The sequence below is a fragment of the Magallana gigas genome, chromosome 2, assembly GCF_963853765.1.
Source record: "Magallana gigas chromosome 2, xbMagGiga1.1, whole genome shotgun sequence".
Lineage (NCBI taxonomy): Eukaryota > Metazoa > Mollusca > Bivalvia > Ostreida > Ostreidae > Magallana > Magallana gigas.
In genome coordinates, this window is record NC_088854.1 from 27,622,242 (window position 1) to 27,650,153 (window position 27,912).

A 27,912-nucleotide genomic window follows, 5' to 3' on the forward strand; every position below is an offset into this window, starting at 1 on the left:
TTTTTTAGATTAGGGGCGCGACGTCTATAGACTATATTTAAATTTCACTTTAAATACTAGTAATTGAGGCTTAAATCAACATTTTAACAAGGTACTCGGGAGAAAAAAATTGTCTTTGCATCTGGTAAGTTTTTACGAAGACATTGATTTTATAAATTTTGTATACATAGTTTCGCTTAGGTTTTAAATACTCTATCAATTTTCCTTTTTTCATATTTGACATCAATGTAAATCTGAACTTAAACAATACGTTCAATTTTTTTCTCATATATTACTGATCTCTTACCACCCTGAATTTTATAGACACCCCCCCCCCCAGACAACCCCCCCCCCCAACAACATGCACAAAAAGTGGGGGGGGGGGGGGCCGGGGCAATTGTATGTACCTACTTACATACAAAACATTGTACCATATACAAGAGGCAGTGTTTCAAGGTACACAACTAGAAACTCTCTTGATTATTCTGTTCCAAAATTTAGATTAGAACTATTTAATAAATCATTTATTCCTGATACTGTCAGAAGATGGAATGCCCTAAGTCTTAATACAAGGGAGGCAACCTCTATTAAAATATTCAAAAAATGTTTATACAATGATACGGTAATGATACGGTAAAGCCTCAGAAACATCTTTCATTTGGAAAAAGATTATTAAACATAACACATACACTTTTGAGACACAATTGTATTTTAAATTCTGACTTATTCCGCTGTAACTTAATAGCCAGTCCAAACTGTTCGTGTGGCTTATCAGAAGATGCATACCATTTGTTTTTTGTCTGTAAAAAGTATACAAGAGCTCGGAATTCTCTAATGAATAAGCTATTGACATTAAGTTACGTACACATTATAGATGCACATTTATTATTATGGGGGGATGATTCGTTGACAAATATACAAAACACTGAAATTTTCAAGACAGTACAAATTTTTTTGAGTGAATGTGGTCGTTTTTCAAAAAATGTTTGAATTTATAAGGTGATGTTATATATGCAGTAGATTGTTTATTCATGTATATTTATGTGTATTCAATATATTCAATATTTCAATATATTCAATGTATGGCAATATTTATAAAATTTCATTACTAGGAGAGGACTATCTAAGTTTTAGAACTTGTGTCTTATCCTTTTGATTTATTCAATAAAATATGTTCAATTCAATTGTATGTATCATACAGGATTTATCCACCTCTTCAAAGCACAATAGAAAGTAAATGGTATTTTTTGTTCATCGATTTTGGTCATGGAAAAATTAACGATTAATTTTATCGATATTTATCAAATCATACATTATGGGTCAGTAAAGTATGTGCCAAATATTGTGTAAGGCGAATATTCCTTATAAAACCCCGTCCCTGTGCGACATCATGATCATATAGATAGATAAAATTTATAATTATTTGAGAGTTCAAATAAAAGCATACAAAAATGTGTTGCATATATATAAGATGAAAAAGATCTTAATTTTACATATATAAAAAAAGAGTTAGCTCCCTTTCACTGTCTGCAATGCGCGCTCTCTCTCTCTCTCTCTCTCTCTCTCTCTCTCTCTCTCTCTCTCTCTCTCTCGTTTGATTTGTATTAATAGATCACTGTTATATATCATAGTTAATATTATGAATTAGATTGAGAATACCGGTATCTTGACAGTGCATAGTTCTTTATCCAAGATACATTGTAAGTTCATTAAGGAAGAGTAAGCCCCCTTCCATCGCAATTCTATCTTTCTCATTCATTATTATTTTTTTTATGTATAAAACGATTTATAACAAAAAACAATTTGAATTTGAAAGATGAAACTATTTTAAACTTTAAAGCTTGATTTTTTTTCATTCAGTGTATGTATATAAAATTCAGAGGCGTCGGAAGCAAAAAAAAAAAGGGGGGGGGGCTAGACTTATCAAAAAATCTTGCCAAGCAAAAAAATAAAGGCTTTTGTTATGGTTATGCATAACTTTGCAAAGCCGCCCCCCCCCCCCTCCAACGCCTATATGAGATCGAAAAAGATGGATTGAATAGAATCTTTGAGAAAATTGATTTCTTTTATACTCCACCAACCCACCCACCCCTCTCCCCATTTGTAATTTTGTATACCGAAATTAAGGCAATATTTTTTAGAAAAAAAATCTTACAACGCAGCACTCTACGTGTGAAGATGTACTTTGAGAATAAGAATAAGCTTAATTCAGTAGAATTCAAAAGAATTCATTTATTAGACCGAACTTTCTTGCGTTATTGTGATATATTTATGCCTGCATATCAACATACATTAAATGAAATGCAAAAAGTTTGGTACATTTATTTCAAATTATTTTTTTTATCATTTATAAATGGTATATTATGACAATCGTGTCGTTTTTTTTCTTATTTGCAGAAAATGCCCACAATTCAGATTTCGTTATTATTGCTGAAACTATTTTTAGTGAATATGTTTGAAATAGAGACTGATAAAAATTTAATTCAGTTAGAGCATATCCGCTCTCTTTGATCATCTGTCTGCAACGATGTCCGAAACTATAATGCAACTGAAACATTTGATGAAACGAGATTGAAGAGAAATTCATAGCCTTCCCCGCTCTCTTTGACTGCAGCGATGTTCCAATCTAAAATTAATTGAAACACGGTGTTAATGGGCGCCTTCGGGACGTCTCGTGGTTCCTATTGGTGTAATTGGTGGTCAGCATGTGTTGGAATGAGCCGGTAACAAAGAAATGTCTGCTCTTATCGCTCTCCATCACACCCCGCCCGCCCCAAGGTGTTGAGAACACACGATTACTCCACACAAATCGCTGACACGTGACAAAGGGAGATAATCGCTACTCAAAAGGAAATTGGCACCACACTGAGTAATATAGGACCTATGTATTGTCAGTATGTATATCGCACTCTTTATATACATGTAAGTACGCGACCATTGTAAAGGATATTGTCATTGTTTTCAAATCGAAAGAGGGGGTGCAAGTAGCGTTTCATAGTTTGGATTTTTATTGACCGCTTAGTTTCAGTGATATGCCCTAATGATGAAGACAGGGCACTTTGAATTTGTTTATCCCGCCACGCCGAGGAGATTAAGGACAAGAACAAACAAAGGAGGTACGGTGTTTTTTATTTTTCGTAACTTTTTTGGAGGGGGGGGGTATTGGTTCTTTTTATCTCAAAAGTATAAATTGGCAATGACTGAGTTTTTAAACAACTACACAATGTTGAAATTTTAAATTGCAATTCTATATGTATCACCCCCAACATCTAATCAATTTAAGATAATTATTACGGCCTGCATATAATTATTTAAATCCGCCGACGAAAACGCATGATCATAGTTTTGAAAACGGACCAATGAAAATCCTTGTAACACCAATACACTTTGCGCAAGGAGGCCATTTCAAATATGAATGTAAACATGAAAGAGGTGGGAAACGGAGTGTAATGTGTATTTCGGGCAGTGAGTTGCAAAGTAAAAGTATTATCAAAAGAGGTCTCCGTGATTATGTGTCTGAGAAACGATTTAGATTTTAACAATATATTCTTCAAAGGAATATAGGCAGGTGCGTGCTATGTTGAAATTGACAACACGTTGTAACATTAGGCCAAGGATAAGTTAAGTTTGAAATTATGTCTGCAACACCGGTGGGTGCTCAGAGAAGTAAATCCATGAAAGGAAAACGTGTTTTACCGGTGGTTCCTGGGGGGACACCGCGGGATAAATCTCCGTCGGTGACCAGGTCTGTCACCTTCAACCGGGAAACGGTCGAAACATCAATCGGGGGGACACAAAGTATCGCTCGACTCAAGCATGACCCACTTAGTCTGTCCATTAGTCTGTCTGTTAATGAGGACAACAGCACCTCAATATCATCAACTTCTGAGGAGGAGTCGGTGTTACGTGAAAAAATCCCCACCCCCAGACAGCCCAGCCGCCTCCCCGTGTATAGGTCCCCCAGTGGGGGGAATACCCCTAGATCTAAGTCCCCCCTCTCATGGAATGTAGATAATAAAGAAAATTTTCTTACACCAGTGAAAGATGGACGTCGAGCAACATTGGAGAGTCATATAGATATGACAATGTCCAGCCCAGACCAACTTTATAACTCTAACATGAGGACCCCAGCTAGGAGATACACCCTGGACGATAAATTACTGGCTACGCCAGAATGTTATTCCGCAGTTCAGATGGACCTGCCGCGATATGAGATGATGCTCGATAAAGAAAGCACTGTGTATGAGGAGGATAGCTCCAGTGTGATGGTGGCCGTGCGAGTTCGTCCTTATAGTACAAGGTATAGACTAAACAGAGATAAATCAAACTTATAACATGGTACATTATTCAAGGTATTTCCAAACAAGCAATACTATTAAAATTGCAATTTGTCTGACTATCAAGACTATGGGGAATTATCTTTATTCAAATTTGTTTTGATAAATCCTAAATATACCGGTAGATATAAATTTCATTGTGTTTTTAAAACAGTTTTTAGTGTTGCATGCTAGCTTAGACAAATATCACATTGTTTTTGTATATATATATCAGCTGACAAAGCATTTGTTTAGCAGATTGTATACCTGACCGTTAGGGGACCTAAGCTATATAACTCCATGGAATATGAATGTATATAGATTTTGTAGTTAGCATAGTACATTTAAAATAACATACAAGATTAAATCAACAATCTGCAGTAGATTAATCTCTTAATCTTCAGACATCATTCTTTGATAAGCTAATCCTTTGGACTAAAACCAAGAGCAAACTGGAAACTGCTTTGAACAGACAGAATTTAGCCATACACGTCTTAATATTTACTTCCACTTTCTTACCTGTGCAAAAATTTATTCAAATATGTATCAACAAATATAAATTTATGACAGCAAACCTTTATGTTTCATGTTCTGAACTGATTCACCATTAGCAGATAAGATTTTATGTTGAGTTTACTGAACACTTTTACACTATGGCTGAGAAATGCATGGGTGCAATTTTAGAAGGATTAAGGGGAGGGGGATGTGGTTTAATTTTTCTATACCTCTAACTATTCTTATCTTAAAGGTCAAGGTGTTAAGTCAAAGTCAGTGTCAAAATTAATGACTGTTAATAGTTTAATATGTGGTTTAAAAATGCATACAATTCTGCTCTATGCATTGTAGCCCATCTTCCTAAAGTCAACGGTTTCTGATCCGCACCTCTTTGTGAGGAGTGCCTAGGTGCAGACATCGTCGGAACCCACAGGTTTTCTCTCCATTACACTGCTTTTAACCAGTGTAATGAATAGAAAACCCGTGGGTTCTGACGATGAGGTGCAGATCACAAACCCTTGACTTGGGAAGATGAATGCACTTATGTTAACAGCTTTGAGTTTAAACCTAACATATATTATTTTTCCCAGTATAGTTTTTTGTGAATGATAGTACAAATTTTTTTTCCTAATACTCATGTCTGAAATTGTCTGTTAACAGATAAGTAAAATCTTTTTACACCCTATTGTTCCAAACCTGACATTACATGAATAACTTGAATAACGGTGTGCCTTGATGTTGTAGAGAACTGAGCGATGCCAATGTCCGCTGTGTGGTATCCATGGATGGTAACGAGACGGTGGTGCGGTCTCTGGACAGCGGTCACCACTACCGCTTCAACTTTGACTTCTCCTTCTGGTCTTTCGACAGTACCCACCGGGACTTTGCCGGTCAGGAGCAGGTATACAGACAGTTGGCCCAGCCCCTACTTGTCAAGGCGTTCGAGGGCTACAACACTTGTTTGTTTGCGTATGGTCAAACTGGCAGTGGGAAAAGTTACAGGTTCGCCTCTTTTAATAAGTCATTATACTTTGTAGGGACAGAGTCTTGTTTCAATGACTTTATCCTTTTAGCAAAGAGATTCTTTATTTTTATAGAATATGGTTGGTGTTTCTGTTTGGTTTGTTATGTCAATTGACAATCTTAGACTTATCATGTGACAAGCATTGCATAATATGAACAACTCAATGTTGCTGATTAATGTCTGTACGTGAAAATCAATAAACATTCTATATGAATATCAAAAACCTTTTTGAATATCTAAGACAGTAAAAAATTTAATCATGTCTATGGATCATGTATGAAAAATTCAGTAGACTTTTATTGGTATTAAAACCATGGCATCGTCGGAACTGTATATGACTCAGACAGGGTGGTCAGTTATCCGAATTAACGAATTTTAAATTTGTACAATATGATGTGCCGTTGATTTTCACTTGATGATTTTCCAGCATCATGGGACATGGGAGTGAAGTAGGAATCATTCCCCGGTTCTGCGAGGAGTTATTTTCCAGGGCCTACCACGACCAAGAGGTTACGAGGGACTCTGAAATGGTCAGTCAAACTTGGTTCATTGTATTTCAAGTCTGAGTCCTTAGTACCAGAATACTTTTTTTTTCTACAGAAACAAATTATAACAGATCATAAGAAATGCTTTTCCTCCTTGTTTTGACTTCTGAAAATACTCAAGTCCTTTTTGCACTAATGACATAGATCATTAACAAATGAATGAACAGTTTGACGAAAAAAAAAACCAGAAACTTTTACCATTGTGCTAATTAGGATATGAGAGAAGGACAAGGAACAGTGAATTAAATGGGCTAAATATCTTAGTTGTCTGAAAGAGAATGGAACCTTTTTAATGTTTACTGCTAAATATTTTCTGCTTTGTATATTACCTTTAATTTTAACACCTCTAACCATGCTTACAAGCTTGTGGTACTCTTTTCTGGTGTTGTCATTTGTTCTTAACCGTTTGTTAATGGAATTTTAATACCAAAGTAGGAAATTTTGGTACAGAATTTTTAATGAAAGGGTTTAGAATGCTTTAATCAATTAGGGATAAATAAACTTATGAGTCATTAGTTTCTTCGTCTCTTCGAACACTTGATCAGCTGTTATTCAGACTAGTCTTGAAATGTGTGTACAAAATATTTTATTCTGTCTGTACTCCAAACACATAATTCAGAAAGCAAACGTGTGATATATATACTGTCACCAGTATGTGATATTTTCTAGAAATCGTTTTTTCCTAAAACAGGAATCTGGATATATTTCATAGTTACAACTCTGCCAATATTTAAAAAAGCATTGTTATTGAAACATTCTAGATGCCCAACATATGATTTTTTTTTAATACACAAAGAGAAAGATTGCAATCATTTCATTGATTAGCAGAAAAAAGGCAAAATAAGTTTAAACAATGAAGTCTGACTTTGGCCATTTAACTTGTATTGTTTTTGTGGATTTAGCAAAACTCTTATTGCACAACAGAAATACGCTAATCAATAACTAATCTAAAGCTCACTCGAGAGTGTATTACGTGAAAAAAAGAGAATACAAGTTTTCTGTCAATATCAACTTGAGAATTGAGACTTGTATATTGAGTGAAATTCAATGGAAAACATAGCTAGCTCATGCTGGCATCATAATTGCTTTGGAGGCTTTTCCTATCAACTAGATTGCTTTGTAAATTTGTTACATTGTAAATTCCTTGACAAGATAAGGGAAGAAAATGAGCTCTCCTTTTCAATTTGAGTAAATATACAGATTTCAAATGCCAGTATTCTAGTACCGGTAGATGAATTATGGCAAAAAAGATCATTACACAGTTCCAATGATAAATGAACAAAACTTCAATAGCAAGCAGTGTTCATTGACATTTTTCTGTATAGTAGAACATATTTGCTGTATTAAGGAAATATCGTTTTCCCACTTCTTCATTTTACGATGTCAACATTCATTGCATAATAAGCAAAATGATTTTTTTTTTGGTGGGAGTGAAGCATTGGTAAGGGTCTTGGGTTTATTTGAAATCCAGCTTGTCAATCACTGGTCTGATATTCAGAATGGAACACTCATGTTATTGACTCTCTATCAGGGTATCATTAAATATGAATTAAATGGGTACATAATCGAAGCTGGATTTGTTGGGCTATCTTTACGGCCCCTTGCTTATCAGGGCCTCAATTTTGTGGAGAGTGAATGCATGATAAGTCAGGTTTTCAGTTTATAATGAATGGCAAATATAGTACATATTGTATATTTGAAGCAAATCAACTATGCTTTGATATGAAGCAATTTGCCTCTTTTTAGTCTTAAATTGGGATTTACCACTTTCTTTCAGTCTAAATAAGTACCTTTATTTTTCTAACATAATCATCTGTAAGAAATTGAGATGGGAGAGGGGGGGGGTATCCGATTTGCTTGATAATTGAGGAACTTTGGCTTTTTTCTCCCTCAAAAGTGTGTGTGTATTGCTTAATATCAATTGTGTGAGCAAAGATTACCAAAGAATTCTCATTTTTCCATATTGTCCAGGACCTTTAAAAATATCTTGATTCCATCAGAGTGGAGCACTTTTCAATAATTGAATTGTATTGAATGACATGTAAGAGTTTATGAATTGAAAGTGTTTGAAAGGAAATGAAATGATGACTCTGTTGTCTGGGGACAAAGGCGAGGGTTATAATAGGCCCGACTATAACAGGAAACAATATACTACAGAGTTTATTGTCAGAACTCTCAATACAGAACTCTACAGATCTCTCACACGAGATTAGGACTTAAAATGGCTGATCAAACAGAACTTTTCATTGAATTTAATTCTGGCCAATTCACATACTGATCTCCAGTGTGTTGGTAGATTTTGATTACATATTGTCAAAGCGTCAGTGATAAATTCCCATTGATAAATCCCTTTGTTCACAGCGGGATATGAAGTCAGATCAATGAATTCAAAATTTGATCAGTTTGATATGAATGAAGAAATTTTAAGAGCTTCAGGCGAATGATATAAAGATAAATGAAATTTACAGTGAAAAATTTATTGCACAGATATTTTCAACAAAAATTTAATATAAAAGAGTGTTGTAGGTATTAAAGTACAATGTGACAATTGTATTGATGTTTGTAAGTTATAGGCCATAATATTTTGATTTGAAATCGGCCATAAAGGCTAACTACTGTAATCACTTGCATTCTCTCTTTTTTCATCAATCATTTCATACTAGTATATACCTGTATATTTATAAATATGGTACAGGAATTCCTTATTTAATCATGATCTCAAAGGTAAATGATAAAAGATTTATTTCAAAAAGGAGATTTGGCAGCATTAGCTTTGGATTGTGTTGTGAGAAAGTTTTGAAGAAAATACTGAAATCACTGTCAAGGCCCTTTTAATAAATCTCATTATAAAAAGTAGAGTTAAAACTTAAATAAGACATTGAAATAACACACCAGAAATAGCAACTTTGTAAGATATTGCTGCATGGCCAAACTTTCTGGCATGTTGTACGGTAATTAAATGTGGTAATTAAATGTGGTGAAGAGGTCAAGTTGGCGATGACATCACAGTCCTTTATTAGATTGTATTTAATTATTACCTTAATCTGATGTTACAAGTGTAGTGGGGTTTTCTGCTATTGAACAGAGCTGATATGTGTAAACTTGTTGAAAACAAATTTCAGTTAATATTTACATGCAATTCACAATATTTTGATTTTTTTTTAAAAATAAAATGGCCAATAAATAGAAATTTGCAGAAGTGTTACAAGATACAGATAAAATTAAATCCTCAAATTTATATTCTGCAGGGTTTAAATTGCATATCAATTTTTCATTTTCAAAATCTTATTACCATACATCTTTTATGAAGTTATAATATCTGTGTATATTTTATCTATACTTTTGGACAGGTGAAGATCAATGTTGAGATTTCCTTCTTTGAAATCTACAATGAGAAGATTCACGATCTGTTGGCCTCCTCCAAGGAGAAGGGAGGAAAGAAACCTACGGTCAGTTATTTTTTATAACTCTCTATACCTTTTTTCCGCTAAACAAGCCAATAAGAATTTTAGCTCACCTGAGTCGGATGCTGACATCAGCTGTTCTGATCTAATCATGCTTAAGGACTATAGATTGTACGTAGAATGTCAATGATATCTTTTTTATTATTTTAGATTTTAGGGTACATATATCTATTATTAGAATTCTTTAACCGTGATTTTCATGACAATCTCCATTCAGAACATTTACCCATCTGTAACTGCCCATCATATTTTAGTAACAGTACTTTTCTGCATCCACAAAAGAATACCAACAGAGCATGTTTATTGTTTGATTATTGAAGATTTGTCTGTTTTCAGCTTAAAGTACGAGAACACCCTGTCTTGGGACCTTACGTTGAAGGACTCTCTACTTATGTTGTCAACTCCTTTGAAGATGTAGAGGTAAACTATTTAATATCAAATTTTTGGTCACTAAACACTTTATTTTTAGATTGCTTGGTATCTAAAATCATAAAATTTTAATGAAACATTTTGAAAATTCATAATCAATTTTTAGCTCACCGAGACGAAGTCAAGGAGAGCTTATGCTATACCCTCGGCGTCGGCGTCGGCGTCCGGACCTGGTTAAAGTTTTTGTTGCAGGTCCTGTATCTAAGCTATTACTTGTCCTATCTTCACCAAACTTGCATGGATGATGCATCTGGACCTACTTATGGACTTGAAAGACTTGGATGCTGAATCTGGGTCCTAAATTTCAGATGCTGGAGGAGGTTAAGGTTGTTGGACCAGGTTAAAGTTTTTGTTGCAGGTGCCCTTTGATAGCAGTATCTTAGTTACTGCTGGTCTGTACTTCACCAAACTTGCATGGATGGTGTGCCTTATGATACTGATGCACCAGACAGGCTTGAGTGCTGAATCTGAGCTATAGGTTTCGGATGCTGGAGGAGGTTAAGGTTTTTGGAGCAGGTTAAAGTTTTTGTTGCGGGTGCCCATTGATAGCAATATCTAAGTTACTACTGGTCCTAACTTCACCAAACTTGTATGGATGATGCGTCTTATGATACTGATGCACCTGACAAGCTTGAATGCTGAATCTGAGCAATAGGTTTCGGATGCTGGAAGAGGTTAAGGTTTTTAGAGCTGGTTAAAGTTTTTGTTGCAGGTGCCCTCTGATGATTAATCTTAGTTACTACTGGTCCTAACTTCACCAAACTTGTATGGATGGTGCGTCTTATGATACTGATGCACCTGACAAGCTTGAATGCTGAATCTGAGCAATAGGTTTCGGATGCTGGAAGAGGTTAAGGTTTTTAGAGCTGGTTAAGTTTTTGTTGCAGGTGCCCTCTGATGATTATATCTTAGTTACTACTGGTCCTAACTTCACCAAACTTGTATGGATGGTGCGTCTTATGATACTGATGCACCTGACAAGCTTGAATGCTGAATCTAAGCAATAGGTTTCGGATGCTGGAGGAGGTTAAGGTTTTAAGAGCTGGTTCGATAAAGTTTTTGAAACAGGTGCCCTCTGATGATGATATCTTAGTTATTACTTGTCCTTACTTCACCAGACTTCCATGGATGATGTGTCTTATGATACTGATGCACCTGACAGGCTTGAATGCATAGTCTGGTTTCGGATGCTGGATAAAGTTAAGTTTTTAGGAACAGGTCACATGTTTAATAGATGATAGTACTATTTCAAACTTGCATAGTTGATTTAACTGTAATATGAATGAATCGCAGAGGTAGCTTCAGATGCAGAGCTTGATCTCCATTATCAAGGATGCTAAAAAATAAATCTTAGTTATTACTGGTCCTAACTTCACCAAACTTGAATGGATGGTGTGTCTTATGATACAGATGCACCTGACAGGCATGGATGCTGAATCTGAGCCATAGGTTGCGGATGCTGGAGGAAGTTAAGGTTTTAATTGCTAGTGCCCTCTGATGATGATATCTTAGTTATTACTAATCCAAACTTCACCAAAATTGCATGGATGATGCGTCTTATGATACAAATGCACCTGATGGGCTTGAATGCTGAATCTGAGCCATAGGTTTCGGATGCTGGATGAGGTTTAGTTTTTTGGAACAGGTCACATGTTTTATAGATGATAGCTTGCATAGTTGATTTAACTTTATTATAAATTAAATGCAGAGGTTGCTTCAGAAGCAGAGCCTGATCTCCATGATCAAGGATGCTTAAGAAATCTCCTACCTCACTCAAACCAGCTCGATAGATAGATGTGTTTGTTGATAAATGATATAACATGATTCCTATGATAAAGTATTGTATGATATGAAACAATATTGTTTGATATGATACAATATGATATCATATATTATATTATAAAAAGTTATACGATACGATATGATATTGTATCAATTTTTTTGATATTTTATGATATGATTATGTATCATGATATTGTTATGTATAGTATTGTATATTATGATACAATATTGTATAATATTATATTGTATTTTTAATTTATTATTTTATCACATGATACAATTACATAAGATATTGCAAAATATTATATTGTATCCTATGATACAATATTGTATATTCTATAATATTGTATCATACAATATTGTATAATATGATATTGGTTTCAGTAATATAGAATTATATCACATGAAATTGTATTATATGGTATTGTAATATTATATAATATTGTATCATACGATATTGTATATGATATTGGTTTATATGATATATTATCATATCACATGAAATTGTATTATATGATATTGTAATATATTTTATTGTGTCATATGATGCAATATGTATAATATAATAATGTATTTGATAATATTTTACCACATCACATAATATTGTATCATTTGATAAGATACAATGTTGGGATCAAATTATATTGTATTATATGATATAATATCATATAATGTATCAAATATGTTTCAGTGTCATTCAATACAATATCATTCTATATTATACAATATAATATCATGTTTCAGTGTTATGATGTATTATGTAATATGATATTGTAATATGATACTATATTGTATTATATTTTATGATATTGTATTATGTGATCAAATACAATAAGGTATAACACAATACAATGTCATGTCATACGTTACAATATCAAATCTCATTATTGTTTATTACGGTATTTTATTTATTATATGATATATATTTTATTAGAAATATGACATGATGCAATATTTAATTTTATATCATTGTATTGATTAACATATTAACATATGATTATCATAAAAAAATTTATCAGATGATATACGATATTTTGTCAAAACAGAATCCATGAATATCCAAGATCATAAAGTATGATTTTCATATAAAATGATAAAGGTGGTCTTATGAAGGTGATGTCTCATAAGGGTGATGCTCCGTCTCGGTGAGCTTAGTAATCTATGATTACCTATGTTTATTGTGTCTTTTCATTTCTTGATTTGTGAGATAAAGATGACCAAGTGTTACAAGTCACATTTGATTTTTTTTATCATCAAACACCTGATTTAATTTCTATCAGGGATGGATAACTCTTGGAAACAAGAACCGAGCAACGGCAGCTACAGGAATGAATGATAAGAGCAGTAGATCTCACTCCGTCTTCACCCTAGTTCTTACACAGACCAGGGTAGGTGTTAATACAGTTGTATCAAATTTAAGCATGAATTGTGGGTAATATTGCTATACCATACAGGCATGTAGTTCCTGTGTATTTTTTCCCTTATTTCATAAATTAAGTTATTTAATCCTAAAATCCCGCATGCAAATGTGTTTTTTTTGTTGTATTTTGAAAAAAAAAGTAATTGTGATGGAATAATGAAAGAATAGATCAGATTTAAAGATTCTCTTTCTGTTGATCAGGACCTAATGTGTGAAACAGAGGTAGGGAGAAGTTTGAATTGATCTGTTTGATTTTATCTTCTGTAACAGCTTGAATATTAGATGATGTATTTGGTATGCTCAAAGATTGATTTGTTTGCTATTTGAAGCTTCTTTCATGTTCATTTTATCATTTATAGACTATCTCATTGGTCATGTTTTCATATTTTTGTGCACTTTTGATTTTGTTATGATTATATCAATATTTCAACCATATTTTTTTTATTTTTTATTTATGAGAAAATAGATCAAATTAATTGATTAAAATAAAAGATCAGCATGCAAAAATCCATTTATTATGACTGAAAATCTAAAACTTATTTCAATTTATTTTTTAATGAAAAGTTCATTTACACGTACGTGTGCTTGCATGTATGAACAGTATTAAAAACTTTTATTCATGTATAGGAACTATCTTTAAAGATTTGCTTTTAAGTCATCTAATGCACCTGTAGAATGCACAAAGAGGTAGAACTATATTTACCCCGACTAGATATAATCTGGAAGTTTGAAGCTCTCTGATTTTCATTTTAAATCTACTTAAGACATACCCATGTGAGTATGTTTTAATGCTTGACTCATTCCTTGTCTTAACAGACGGAGGAGATTGAGGGCATTCAACACGACCATTCCATCACCAGTAAGATTAACCTGGTTGATCTGGCCGGGAGTGAGAGGCAGTCCCAGGCTCAGACCTCGGGGGAGAGGCTCAGGGTAAGGAACCAGTCACTATTCTAACATGCAGATATAAAGCTCAAGTAAAGATTTAATTAAAAGTGAGAAAATGTAGGAGGGTTGCACTTAAATCAAAATGGTAAATTAGAAATAAAAGGTTTCATACCAGTTTTATCAAATATAAAACCTTATTTGATTAATGTCTACAATGAGATTTTTTTTCATGCAGGAAGGTGCTAACATAAACAAATCCCTTTTGACATTGGGGAAAGTTATTTCCTCCCTCTCGGAGCAGTCCATTATGGGGGCCAAGAAGAAAAAGTCTTTCATCCCATACCGTGATTCTGTTCTCACCTGGTAAGTTTTACAGTACATGTATACAGATACTGAAGCATACTGGTGATTTTGTCATCACTATGGACAATCTGTGAAGTTTCTACATAGTACAATTCATCTTGTTATGGAAATATATTATCCTGTTGATTTGAAAGATGCATTTAGTAGGATTTTAAAAATTTGCTGTTTGTTTTCAGGCTATTGAAGGAGAGTTTGGGAGGAAACTCCAAGACCGCAATGATCGCCACCATCAGCCCCTCCCATCACCACATAGAGGAGACCCTCAGCACTCTTAGATATCCTTTAATTGTTTATTTTTGTACATGTATATTTGCTTGATTTCCTGCAATTCATAACATCATTTTAAGAAGAATTCTTTCCATCTTCCAAAATCCATGGTTTGCGTATTTTTTCTTGTAGCAAGAATAGTAGCAAGACCAACCATAGGTTTAGGAGTGAAATCTTCTGTAGGAAAAATTGAATTGTGCTTGTAGTCTTATAATATTTTAGAATAATTGAGGATGATTTGTATCGTTCCTTAATTTTTTTCACATATGCAAAACAAGCTCGAGCCATTGTGAATTTGGCACGTGTGAATGAAGATCCTAAAGCTAGAATGATCAGAGGTAAAAACAGGATATTTTAAAGTATTCTTAAACAAAAATTACAGAAAACTCATTTTAAGTATGAAAGTATTGATAATGCCTTTAAGAAACAACTTTCATATTAAAAGGATAAATAGATAGTCAATTGTTTTTAGTAAAATTAGAATTAAAAACAGAAAAGTCTTGGATGTTTGAAATTGAAATAAGATAGAAATAAAAATGAAATACATGCTAATTGAAATTAAAAGAACATGAAAAATCTAAAGAGTTTGATATTAAAATAAAATAAAAAGTATCTGGTTTTTGTAGAATTGAAGGCAGAGATTGATCGCCTGAGGAGTCAGAGCGGGGTCATGAATGAGGAGCAACAGTCGGCAAGTCTGGCGGAAATCACAGCCCTGAAGGAAAAACTGGCGGTCAGGGAGAAAGAGATGGAAGAAATGACGAGGTATAGTGTAGATGTAAATTTATAAATTTTTCTGTGTAGATGTTAATTCAAGTTATTAATTTTCCTGAAAATTATGTTACTTTTTTGAAAGAATATTTGAAGATCTTGGCCTTTAATTTTTGCAGATCCTGGTTAGAGAAACTGAGGCTTTCTGAGGAGAGAAAAGTAGAAGAGGCTAAACAATTAGAGGTTTGTTTTTTTGTATTCACAATATCTATGATATCATCAACTTTAAAATTGCTCAGAAAAGTGTTTCAGATTTTAAGTAGAAGGTTGTATGAACTTTTTTTATGAGAGAAAATTTTGTTTACTTGACCATTTGTATTTCAAATTTCTTCTGCAGAAAGCTGGCATCACCTTCAAGGTGGACAACAAACTGCCTAACCTGGTGAATCTGAACGAGGACCCCCAGCTGTCCGAGATGTTACTGTATGTCATCAAAGAGGGACAGACCAGGGTCGGGAGGATGTGTCCCAGCTCCAAGCACGAGATACAGCTCAATGGGGCCCTGATAGCTGACAATCACTGGTTAGTACTGTGGGTTTATAATGTACCAAGACCTTGTGACTGACTAATTACAGTTTGTAGCAACTTTTTCATAATTAACAACAACTATCACCTTTTGATAAATTTACACCTACAATGTGTACTGTAGATTCCTTCTTTATGCAAATTTTAAATTCTTTGACTCCTCCATATTGTATCTATTAATTGTAAGAATGAAAAATTGTAAGCATTACATTTTTGTCTTAATTACATTTTTGTCACAATTGTCAGAAAACGAAAAGTTAAAAACTAAAACTAAATTTTGAAATCCAAGAAGGGTGCTTCTCGCAATGTTTTAGGGGTAATCAATTTTCACCTTTAATTATGAATTTCAAGTAAACTACTTTAATTACCATCTAATTAAATTAGGAATCATTAAAAACCAGCAGTTGAACCTCTCCGTTTTGAAAGATACATTGTACCTGTTTCTCATACCATTTAAAAAAAAAGATTTAGACTGTGAATGATTTTAAAAAGATTAAGTCATTTGGTCTTTTAAATTTGGGACAAAGGGAAATTGGATAAGTGATTGTTGTGATTAAATTGTCTGGATTTAAAGACCTTGACCTTTTGTGAATTTGGAACTGTAAATTTGCAGTGGTGCAATGAGACATATTCATAACTTATAGAACCATATGGGAATACTTTATCTGGAAGATGATTTAAAAGAAAATATTTGTTACATAATACAATGTAAAACAATATTCATAATTCAAAAGGTCTTTTACATTTGTACAAACATTTTGCCAAAAGTTGTCCATACTCTATAGATGCTACCGTGATGCTCTCAAGACAAAACACAATCCCACATACATGTACATTGAACAAACTAATTTCTAAAGAATTTAAAGAGTACCAAGTCTTATTTACTGCTGCATAAAAAGCATGTTTTTTTATTGTCTTACACATATTGTTTGATTTAATCTACCTGACCATCAGACAGGGCAACAGTTGTGTGTATTGGTATTTAAAATGTCTCTGTTTGTTATTGCAGTATCATAAACAATGAAGAATGTGTTGTAAGCATCACTCCAATTGATGACTCTCCAACCTACGTCAACGGAAATCTGGTCTCAGAACCAGCAATTCTTCACCATGTAAGTGGAACCTTTAAAACGTGAAGATGGATGTATGTATGGAGAGGAAGACTACTAAAACTTAAAATTTTTCTTCAAACATTTGGGATTTTAATATTTATGAAAAAAATTAATTACATTTCATAAATCCAGTTTGTGATGATAGTCAACAAATCACAATTATTGTTATTTTCAGGGTGACAGAGTCATATTGGGTGGAGACCATTATTTCAGGTAAGAAAAAATTGGAACTTTCTATAAGGCCTGTTTTTGTGTAAAATTCTTGTATTCAGCAGACATTGTTGTTCAAGTGCATTTAGTTCCATTGTAAAAAAAAAAAATCCTTTAATAATGTCCAAATATTTAGGAATTTTCAGTGTTTAACAGTATTGTCTTGATTTGGATTGGTTGATTTTGATCGACAGGTTTAACCATCCTATTGAAGTAAGCAACAAGCAGACAACACCAGCCCAGCAGGAAATGAAGGACTTTGAGTTTGCTAAACAAGAAGTCCAGAGAGTGCAAGAAGCAAGGCAAGTTTTTATACAGATTTTTTTTTCAAAAAGTTTGAATACCATATACATGTACATGTGTGTACAAGTAGCCATGTGTTTCAAACATGGCAAAACAGAGAATGAAATATCAGAAATGAAAGAATATTGATCAAAAGGACTTGTAGATTCTAACATGCACAAGACTTTAAACTGCAAACCTGCCAAGTGAAAGTTGATCATGTTACATTGTGGTTTTTTTTGTACTCTGCTTTATTTACATGTATATTTGTGCATTTAACAATCACAAAGTGGAGAGAGTTACTTTACAAAAGAAATTTTCTGTGTTCAGGTTGCAGGCTGAGCTTGAGGAAGCAAGGAAACAAGCTCAGGAAGAGATGTTCTTAGAGCTGGAGAAAGCGAAGCGGGAGGCTGAGATGGAATGGAACTCCAGGAAAACTGGATATGAGGACAAACTGATAGAGCTGGAGCAGTCGCGACAGGAAGCTCAGGAGTTTATACAGAAACTTCAGAAACAAAAAATGGTGAGTTATAGCGTAACAAGAACAGTATGGTGTTTGGTTTGTTAGGATACCAGGTATATATATGGTGGTGAAATACATTTCTAAAAATGTACATATTTGATAAAAGCCAAAACTATTTAAATCAAACTTAAACGTTTTTATCTACACACATTGAAAGAGAAATGCTTTTATTAAGAATGAAAAAGTTTGACAGGAAAATTATTAAAGCTTTATAAATATTATTTTTCTTCTAGCTCTTAGAACAAGAAGTTCTTGCAGGTAGAAAGAGACAGCAGCTTGAAGCTAAAGCAGCTGAAAAAGTAAGCTGTTTTAAATTTTTATATCTTTAGAAATGTATTCAATGTTGTGACCCAAATGTCTGCAACTTTATATTTTAATTCTGATAATGCAGGTAGCAAGTCAGCCGGATTCTGCGAGAGGTTCCAGGCTTTTGGAGTTTTTAGAGTCTGAGAAACAGAAAGCAGCTCAGAGGATTGAGGAAGTGAAACAACGAAGATCGGAGATGATGTCCATTACACGACGTAATGGCTTCCTTGAATCGGGGAAAACTGATCTGTATAAAGTAGCTCTACTGCTTAGAGAGGCCAACAAAATTAGTCAGCTGCTTAAGAAACACACAGTTAGTACCCTTTTTTCTTTTCAAATTTGTTTCAAATTAAACTAAGAAAGATAATCTCTATTAAAGGCCGGATCTGACCTAGTTGAATATCCACACGGACGGCAATTAAGCATATTAGGGAGAAGGCCACACCCCCAACTGATAAAACTACAGAGTGAAGCTATAAATAGATACCTGCATAGCACAGACACGTGTTGAAATAAAAGACAGCAGCACATGGTTTCACTATTAATATCATTCATTATTACAGAGCTAAGTGTATAGACCTTAGGGTTTATATATATTTTGAATAAAACAATCATCAAAAATCTCAATTTACCCTTTTGTAGAAATAAAATGGAATGGACCAGTTACAATGAATCATGTGAAGTTGAAATATTTTCACAGTGGGGAGGCACTCCCTGCATCCCGCCAAATGTCAATAAATCTATTAATCAGCTCATCTCCCGGGGTGGGCCCTCAGTGGGGATCAAAATATTTGTGGATGCAGGGAAAATATGGTGATAGTTATTATGTTGTAATAGATTTCCATGTAAATATTTAATAACAACTTTGATGGACAGAAAATAAGAATTTAATGTTTATAAAAATGGTCACATACATGATGCCATGGTAAAGAAATCTCCTTTGGTACCCCATGCCCTAAAACTTTCCCTCCAATTCTGGCCATCATTCTTGTAACAAAATGGAGGAAAATGAGGACACAAGTATAATTACTTTGAGGGTGAACTCTGATCAAAGGGAATCAATAATTCATTTCATCAATTTTAATGAATGGGAGTTAGAAGAAATGATATGTGAAGAAAATACAACTGGGAATGAGGACATCAGTGCTGACGACTTTGAGAGGACATTCTGTATCCCGCAAAGTCAAAACTGTGATGAATGTGAACATTGTTTTTGCAAACCCTGCATAACAGACGGGGGAAACAGACAAATGTGGTGGCCTTCTGAACCAGCATTACCTGACAAAAGAAATACCTCGTTCCGAAAGGAAAAGTATAAGTTTTTCTGGACAATGCTTTTCCATAGAGGAGTTTTTCTTGATGAAAGATATAGAGAGAGAAAACTAAATGTTCTTCAGTTAGACCCTCGGTTTATCAATGTTGCAAGCCATCGTAGGGACATTCTACCAGAATGTGTTGTCAACTTGAAGCGAGTTTGGTTTCCCAACCCCAAAAATATCTATCCCATACATGGGACACCGTTGGCAGTGACTGTTATTTTTTTTTTTTATTAAAAACAATATAATTATATACATTATTTTATTTAATCGGAAAATTTTGTTCAAAATTTCTTTATATTGGAATTTGTTTTTGTGAAAATTACATCTGCACTGGACTCTTATCTGGTCACTGAAAGGTCGTGTAAACTGTGCTAAGAGCAGTGGTCAGGAGATAACAGCCGGACTCGGCAGGATGCACATTCACGCTTACATGCAGTGTATGTGTTCTTTATTTATCAAATAAATGGATTTATTGGACTTAACTCTTTCTCTCTTTGCTGAGGTAGGATGATTTAGACAATATCTTATTAGCAACCATTTTGAATGCGTCTGTGGAGATCAGAGCTTCCGGTGTAATGTAAACAAACCTCTGCTGTCAATCAAAATGGGCAAATTTGAAAATCAGTGTCACTTCAGAATTTTAATTGATTAATTCTCCCTTATTACATACATTTGATGTAAATGATATGTATTTTCAAATGCAGAACACATAACTTTATATACACAACAACTATCTTAAAGTGGTAATTGGTGATATTTGTATAAATTTGAAAATATATCCCCTGAAGTGAAGAGTGGCAAGAAAATTGAAATTTCCTCCATTTCCCCGATTGGCTGCTATTTATACCCCAGAACCGGCCTTTAAGAAATTGCAATCCAAATATTTTCACGTTTTGATTTTATTTCCTTCTCTTTTTTATCCAGACATTCTGTAGGTTTGATTATCTGGAAGATGACAAAATGAAAACCAAGATAAAAGTGACCAACACAAAGCTTGGAGTCTGCACCTTCTGGTCCATCGTCAAGTTTGAGGACAAACTGATGCAGATGAGGGACCTATACCAGGTAATACTATTCCATGTGAATAAAAATCTGTCAAAAGGGGGATAACTCTAATCTCTTTGTCATTTCATATCTTGTTTTAATAGTGTCAGTAGCTTTGGTAGGGGTTTTTAGTTTGTTTATTTTTTTAGTAACGATTGATGCAAAATTGATGATTATGAGTGCCCTGTATAAATTAGAAAAACTGCCCTTCATTGTTAAGTTTATAAGATTTTTGTGTTTTTTAGAATGATGCTGATAGTTCTGCTGATGATGAGTTATTCAATGATCCTAGTGATAAATGGGAGCAGGACCTATCTAATACCCCAGGGAGATCTCCAAAGAGGTAACCACCAAGAACAATTAGACATACACATATTTGTAATATGTTCACAAAACATGCGTATGCAATGCTAATAAATAACCTAGGAATAACAACATATTTTACCTCAGGCTTTGAAAAATCATTTTATGAATTATTTAAGAGACATTTACTTCTCAAAATTCTGATTGTTTACATAATACCAGGTGTTAAAATATTTTTTTTGTCTTTTCTAGTCGGCTTCATCGTAGATCTTCCGTAACATCGCCTTACAGAGCTAGTGTGTCAAGTTTCAATACCAGCCTTATGAAAGGTGAAGCACAGAGAAAATTTTGCTTTTGTCATTGTTCTTTGAATTCAAACTTGATTTTCTAAATATCTTTCTTTTGTCAAATGTCTTTGAATTCAAACTTGATTTTCTTACACAGGAACCTTGAAAGAACATTTTATTTCAAAGTTAAATGGGTTTTCTCTTTGATTTTACTTTTGCATAGAATATGTCTATAGCGTTCTAAAATAAATGTGTTCATTTTGTTTACATAGGTTCAGTGAGCAGTATGCCGGACTGTCTATGTCCCCACCACAGCCAAACAGAATCTGTTCTCAATGTGTACAAATCACATGCTCTTGCAATTATGGACAACTTCCACTGTAAGATTGTTACTTTAAAAATTTTATGAAATTACTCTGGCTTTCTTTTTTATTTCTAGATGATAGAAATTTTTGCTTTGTTTTCTGAATATCAACAAATCTTTCACAATTTATTTATGTTTGATTGACTATTTTTTTTCAGCCCTGCATATGGAGGAGAGCGTGGCAGACAAAATCACAAGTTCCTGCAGCAAGATCAAGAGCGCTGTCCTCAGGATCACGGACTACCACAGCTGTGTTCACAATGACAGCATTTCAGGTAAAAATAGATTCGATTTTTCCCCTATTTTACAATGTATATTATTAATTTTCATAAATTATGGGTTTTTTTATTCAAATATTTTTGCATTGATACATTTGGTACATTGAACAAAAAAACAACAACAAAAAAACAAGCTTAGCACAAATTTCAATACACTGTTAATAATAGCAAGACAAATCAACACTTTTCATTATCTAGATAAAGTGCCATTCTAGGCTTAGATTTCTTAGGGACATTTACTATGGTCAAAAGAGAGCTGAATTGGTTGTCCTAGAATTTAGCATAATTGTTGAAAAGAGGAAAATTTAAGCAAAAAGTGGTTGTTTAAGATCTTGTATTATTTTAGTGCAAATGGTGAAACCAAAAGTTAAGATTGATATTTTTAATCAGATGGTCAGCCGGATGAAGTGATTCAGACCGAGGGACTTGAGCTGGTGTCGAACCTCCAGTGTCTGACGGCCTGTTCTGCCGTCTGGTCCTCCATGTACATGAGGGAACAGCTCCAATCAGCCATCATTCATGACCTGACCCATAAACTGAGGGACCAGGTCAAGGCCATTGGAAACCAAGTAGTTCTCTTCTTCCAGGTAAGATCATGGAATACTCCTTTTGATATTTTTTGTAATTTGTTAAATTAAATTGAGTTACAAGTCCATAATAAATTTATGATTTGGAGGAGGAAGAAGAAAAAAAAACAGCATTGTTGAGAGATTAGTTTCCAACTTAAATAATATAAAATGTGATAAACTTAATTTATATTTTTCTTAATATTTTTCAGGGGTGTGAAGGGGAGATCGAGAGCTTGATCCAGGAGTCAAGTTCTAATATCATAGACAATGTTATGAGTGTCTGTCGGATCACAGGGGAGTTAGCCCTGGCTACAGACACTAGGATGGTCAGTCTAGAGGTGTTCCAAATGGATGATTCATCAACAATAGACAAGGTACTGTATCAGAGCAATATACTGGTACCTGGAATTGTTTACTATTATTGAATCATTTATTACTACAAGTAAACTAAATTGTATTGTGTATGAATAGATCAATATATAAATTTCCATATTAAGGATGAGTGGCAAGACAATTTACAACTGCAAATTACATGACCAATCGCCAACCTTTTTCCTTGAAAATCAAATTTCTGATAGTTTTTTTGGCAAAAGTGAAACATTGCTGAGTTAAATTAAACGTTTTTAACAAGCATGTCTTGATTTCAAGATTGGTGTTTATCCACATTTCCCTGTTTTACAGTTAAGTGCAGAAGTGTGTCAGTCGTTCCTGGTTGGGTGTGATGAACTTGTAGACAAGAGCTTACAGGGGGCTATTTCTTCTCTGGAGGAACTCGAAGCCAAGGCTCAGCAACTGGGGGACGTCTCAGCAGCAAAAATTGTGAGGCAATGCCAGATTTGGCTTATACCTCATTCGTTTGAGAGAAGAAAAAAAATAGCATAAATACATGTATTGTGTTCAATTAGCATTATTTGATGAACACAGTAGAGCATCATGTTAATTATTCAGAAATTTTATAACTTGATTGATTGTGCCTTTTTTTACGCTTTCAGAATTTAGGAGAGGTACCCAGGAGTGTTGAAATTATCATTAGCTCTGCCCGAGATTTGCTTGAAAAATGTCAGGAGGTTCAAGTAAGTTTTCATAACTTTTAACCTTATATTAATGTGGTACATGAATTATGAGAACAATTCACAATTGTACAGTACAAGATTTGAATAATACTGTTATTAATTAGAGTGATGTGTTCCTCTAGGTGGAGATTGACATGAGTGTTAGGGAGGGCTTCCAGTCCATCCCCGCCTCCTTCTACAGCTTGAGTTACAAGCAATGTCGCGGCCTGGTGACCCAGATCAGTAACCTCCTGGAAACGGTCAATCTTCTGATGCAGAGTGTTCAGCCTGTTGTTCAAGGTAAGAACTTGATGTTGTTAGTATACTGTATAGACCGATTTAGGAAGTGTCCAGTGTTATACTCTTAATGTACATTGATTTAAGGTTACTCATGTATTAAACCAGTTCTAGGTATGATCTCTAAGTCTAATTTAGTATTCTGTATAGACTGATTTATGAACTGATGTTGTACTCTGTATTTCAAGAAAGTTGATTTTCAGATAACCTTTGTAGTTAAGATGTTATAACCTTACTTTCTATCATCTGTAGTGTAGTTGCATTAAGTTAAAAATTCATGAACACCAAATTGGATGAGCTATGTCAAAGTATTTTTATTAATGATGTGTGTAGGTACATAATGGGATGTGCGGGTACATAAGTACTTTTTGAATCATTATAATCACTATAGGTTGGTCAATTTTCATGGACTTCACAAGATTTATAGAAAGGTCATTTAAAATGTGTTTCATAGTGTAAACTCTTGACTTACTTGACTCTTAACTTAACTCTTGACTCAAATCTCTTTTAGATATTTAAGCAATATTATGCTATTTCTGGCTTGTAGGGACATATTTTTGTGGTTTATGCATGAAATCTGACCAAAAATGAGCCACAATGGATACTGATGAATCCAAAATACATGTAAATATAAAAGCTTAGTGGTTGCTGATGATTGTACTTGCAGTATATCAGATTGTAATTTTACAGTTGGGTTGAGTTTGGAATGTTTTCCTTTTAACTGGATGTGGCAACTCTGTTATGAAGTTTCTTGTGGTAATGATTTATGACTAGGTGCTTTTATGATGCATATAATATTAAATTTACTGGAGTATTTTATATGATTGATTATTACGATTGATATTACATGTTAGTGTAACTGAATGAGGATTGAGAAAACGGAATTTTTTTCTTTGCAGGTAAAGACAATGATGTAAGAAAACTATGTCGATGTGCAGAATTAATACAGAAAGGCGCGCTACGTTTAATTTCTACGACCTCTAAAGACAAGGTCAAGGACGGAGATCTGTCGGACATTTCTGTGTTATCGGACTCCCAGTATGAGCAACTGGAGCTTGCCGCAAGAGAATTGTGTTCAGCGACGAAATCATTGATTGAGCAAACTGAGAAAGTGGCCCAAATAGAGACCCCCGTCACTACCCCTCGGGGTAAACGTCTTCTCCCCGTGTCACCCGATAAAGCTCTAGCGTCATCCCTGAAGAGGAACATTTCTATAATCAGAACTCCCATCAGAAACGGGGACAGTGGTCAAAAACATTGAGCTTAAATCGAAAGTAGAAAATTATCCGCTGAAAATTAAATGCCTTTATTATGTCTATTTACCTGGATATTATGTAAATTTTTGTATGGGGTATTTAAAAATTGAAGTAAATATTATGCAATTTTAGATGGGCATGACTGGTTAGACCATGTCTTTATTCATAAGGATTCGTTATTTATTTATTTAAAAGCTTGCTCTGTTGCACTGGCAAGATTATATGGTGTGTTATTTGCTGTCGACTTGTTCCTCTGTGTTGCACAGTATGCCTCTTTTACAGTGCTATCTGTGTTGATTTTGGGTTGTTAGTATTTTCCCACGCATCTGTTTACTGAATTGTATGTGCCGGTATGTATTTGTATATGAGACTCCATGGGCAACTTTCATATCAGTGTTTTGAAGAAAAAAATCTTGAAGAGTTTTTTTAGAGTCTGGAACAAAAAATATTATTATTAATGGACTTTCAGTAAAAGAACAGTTTTTATAACAGATGCCTTCCATTGTTATTAAAGTACACTCGAGTGTAACTGTCATCTTGCTATTATGAAAACAAGTGTTTTTAACAACATGTAAAAAGAGAAGTGCAATGTGAAATTGCAAATTGACTTAATATAATCATGCATTGTTGATAAATTTTAATACACAATTGAATCTATTTTGTTTTTATTTCTAAATTTGATAATCAATCCGTTAATGTACCCTTTGTTTAATTTAGTTCACACATGTGTCAGTTAGTGGTACACGATTCAATATTAGTGGATAACTTTGAATGGGAAGCTTGCATACATGTCAACTCTACTGCTTTACGCGGAAGTCTATCGTTGTTTGGGTCATGACTAAGTGAATGAAAATATCTTATGGCTCTTAAATTTCAGACATGAAATTCTTTAATGATACTTAATAACAATAATTTGGTCAAAAGAGATGATTTGACGCATGCATTTTCAGATAAACACATTGAGAAAATGATTAACAACCAATTTTAATGAAATATGAAGAGCCTCTGAATGTTTGGGTTTTATTTCATGCCATTAATATGTTCTCCACATCCTCTTAAATATCAAATTGAACAGGAGTAAAATAATTATTTTACATTGAATACAAAGATATTGGACAGAGGAAGATAATTTTAATTAACTATGACTTCATACTGGACCTAACACCATTCCCATCGGTATTTGTCCATTGTAATGTAACTTTTTTCCAGCTTGAGAATTGATCATAAACAAAACAGTCAATCTATTAACCATAGCTTGTTACCTTTTGGCAATGCAATCGATGCCGATTTCTTTGCATCAGAACCAATATTGAATAACTATCATTATATGGTCGGTTAATAACAGTAGGTACTTTACATCAAAGTCTTCGATATAAAGTGTGGAAGAAATATCTACCTATGAGATTTATGTATACATTGTATGTACTTATATTATGTATGAAACAAAAACTCAAACTTTTACTTATAAATGATTGCCCGTCCAGTTTGGACCCTTATTCGTAAATTAATCGTGCTGATGCATACTACAACAAACAAATGTGCGCGACTGGTAAATGCGCGCATCTTGGAGAGGGGGGGGGGGGGGGCGTGATCACCCCTCCCTATAAATAAAGTTAAAGGAAATTGGCCTTTGAACACACACCCCCCCCCCCCCCCCAAAAAAAAATCCTGTCTTCGAACCACCTCTGAAAAAAAATGGATCAGCGCATGGACAAATATTACTTTTTCAAAAAAGTTACACAACGTGTGAATGAAGTAAGGAGAGAATAAAGTAGGAAAAATTAAACGTGTACATTAATTGTTCGATGTGTACATAAATTGTTCGATGATTGTGACCTTTGGAAACATTCGTATTTGATTCCCATGCTGAAACGTTATGTTGTGTTCAATCCATTTATGCTGACCGATGAAAGGTTTAAGACTTCGAATTTGATACCGAAAATGAATGATTTCTAAAATTGCGTGAGATGAATAACACATTCCCTAAAATTAAGATACATACTAGTGCCACCTGAATAATAACAAATGGGATTATTATTCATTTTCAGATATCTATGGCTTATTATTGTTTGATTACCATAAAAACTAACAGGGTCTTCCGTATATCAATTTCCCTTTTATTGAGTACCTAAATTCAGCATACTTGAAAGTTTCATATGTTGTAGAACGCCATCTCCATGTATCACTTTATAAAGTAGATATTAAAACAATACGACCTTTACATTTCAATAATTATTTTTCTGCAAAAAGGCAGAATTATGTTAATCCTCCATGTACATGAAACTATCATCCAAAATCGTCTCTCAATAGGACTCGAACCAAGCGCGGCAAAATATTCCAAAATAACCTCCTCCAGCTTTTCAACTTGACTTGGATAGGCTACAACTTACACTCACTTGATTCGATCTTAGACTGCATATAGACCTCTTCGCTAACCAAGGG

The 27,912-nt window shown here is 34.0% G+C and overlaps 2 protein-coding genes across 5 annotated transcripts in view; one reads left to right on the plus strand and one right to left on the minus strand.

Annotated features, from left to right (window-relative positions):
• LOC105345161 (uncharacterized) overlaps window positions 1–27,912 on the minus strand; it is a 116,003-nt gene that overhangs the window by 17,280 nt on the left and 70,811 nt on the right. The gene's annotated exons all lie outside the window — the stretch shown is intronic.
• On the plus strand, window positions 2,907–26,118 carry LOC105317581 (kinesin-like protein KIF14). 4 transcript variants are annotated; one of them, XM_066075927.1, is made up of 32 exons: window positions 2,907–3,095; window positions 4,018–4,279; window positions 5,535–5,792; window positions 6,242–6,344; window positions 9,710–9,808; window positions 10,160–10,243; window positions 13,315–13,422; window positions 13,656–13,676; window positions 14,271–14,387; window positions 14,578–14,705; window positions 14,882–14,980; window positions 15,237–15,310; window positions 15,599–15,737; window positions 15,863–15,926; window positions 16,081–16,265; window positions 17,278–17,380; window positions 17,556–17,593; window positions 17,785–17,892; window positions 18,203–18,395; window positions 18,629–18,694; window positions 18,787–19,014; window positions 20,945–21,085; window positions 21,310–21,407; window positions 21,620–21,696; window positions 21,927–22,034; window positions 22,177–22,293; window positions 22,687–22,883; window positions 23,075–23,239; window positions 23,547–23,684; window positions 23,858–23,938; window positions 24,061–24,217; window positions 25,114–26,118. In XM_066075927.1, the coding sequence occupies exons 1-32, from the start codon at window positions 3,020–3,022 to the stop codon at window positions 25,473–25,475; spliced, it is 4,194 nt and encodes a 1,397-aa protein (XP_065931999.1). In that variant the 5' UTR covers window positions 2,907–3,019; the 3' UTR covers window positions 25,476–26,118. The 4 variants fall into 4 exon arrangements, with proteins under 4 accessions (XP_065931999.1, XP_065931998.1, XP_065931996.1 ...); XM_066075926.1 differs by lacking the exon at window positions 2,907–3,095 and adding an exon at window positions 24,762–24,838 and having other exon boundaries at window positions 3,346–4,279; window positions 25,114–25,327; XM_066075924.1 differs by lacking the exon at window positions 2,907–3,095 and having other exon boundaries at window positions 3,348–4,279.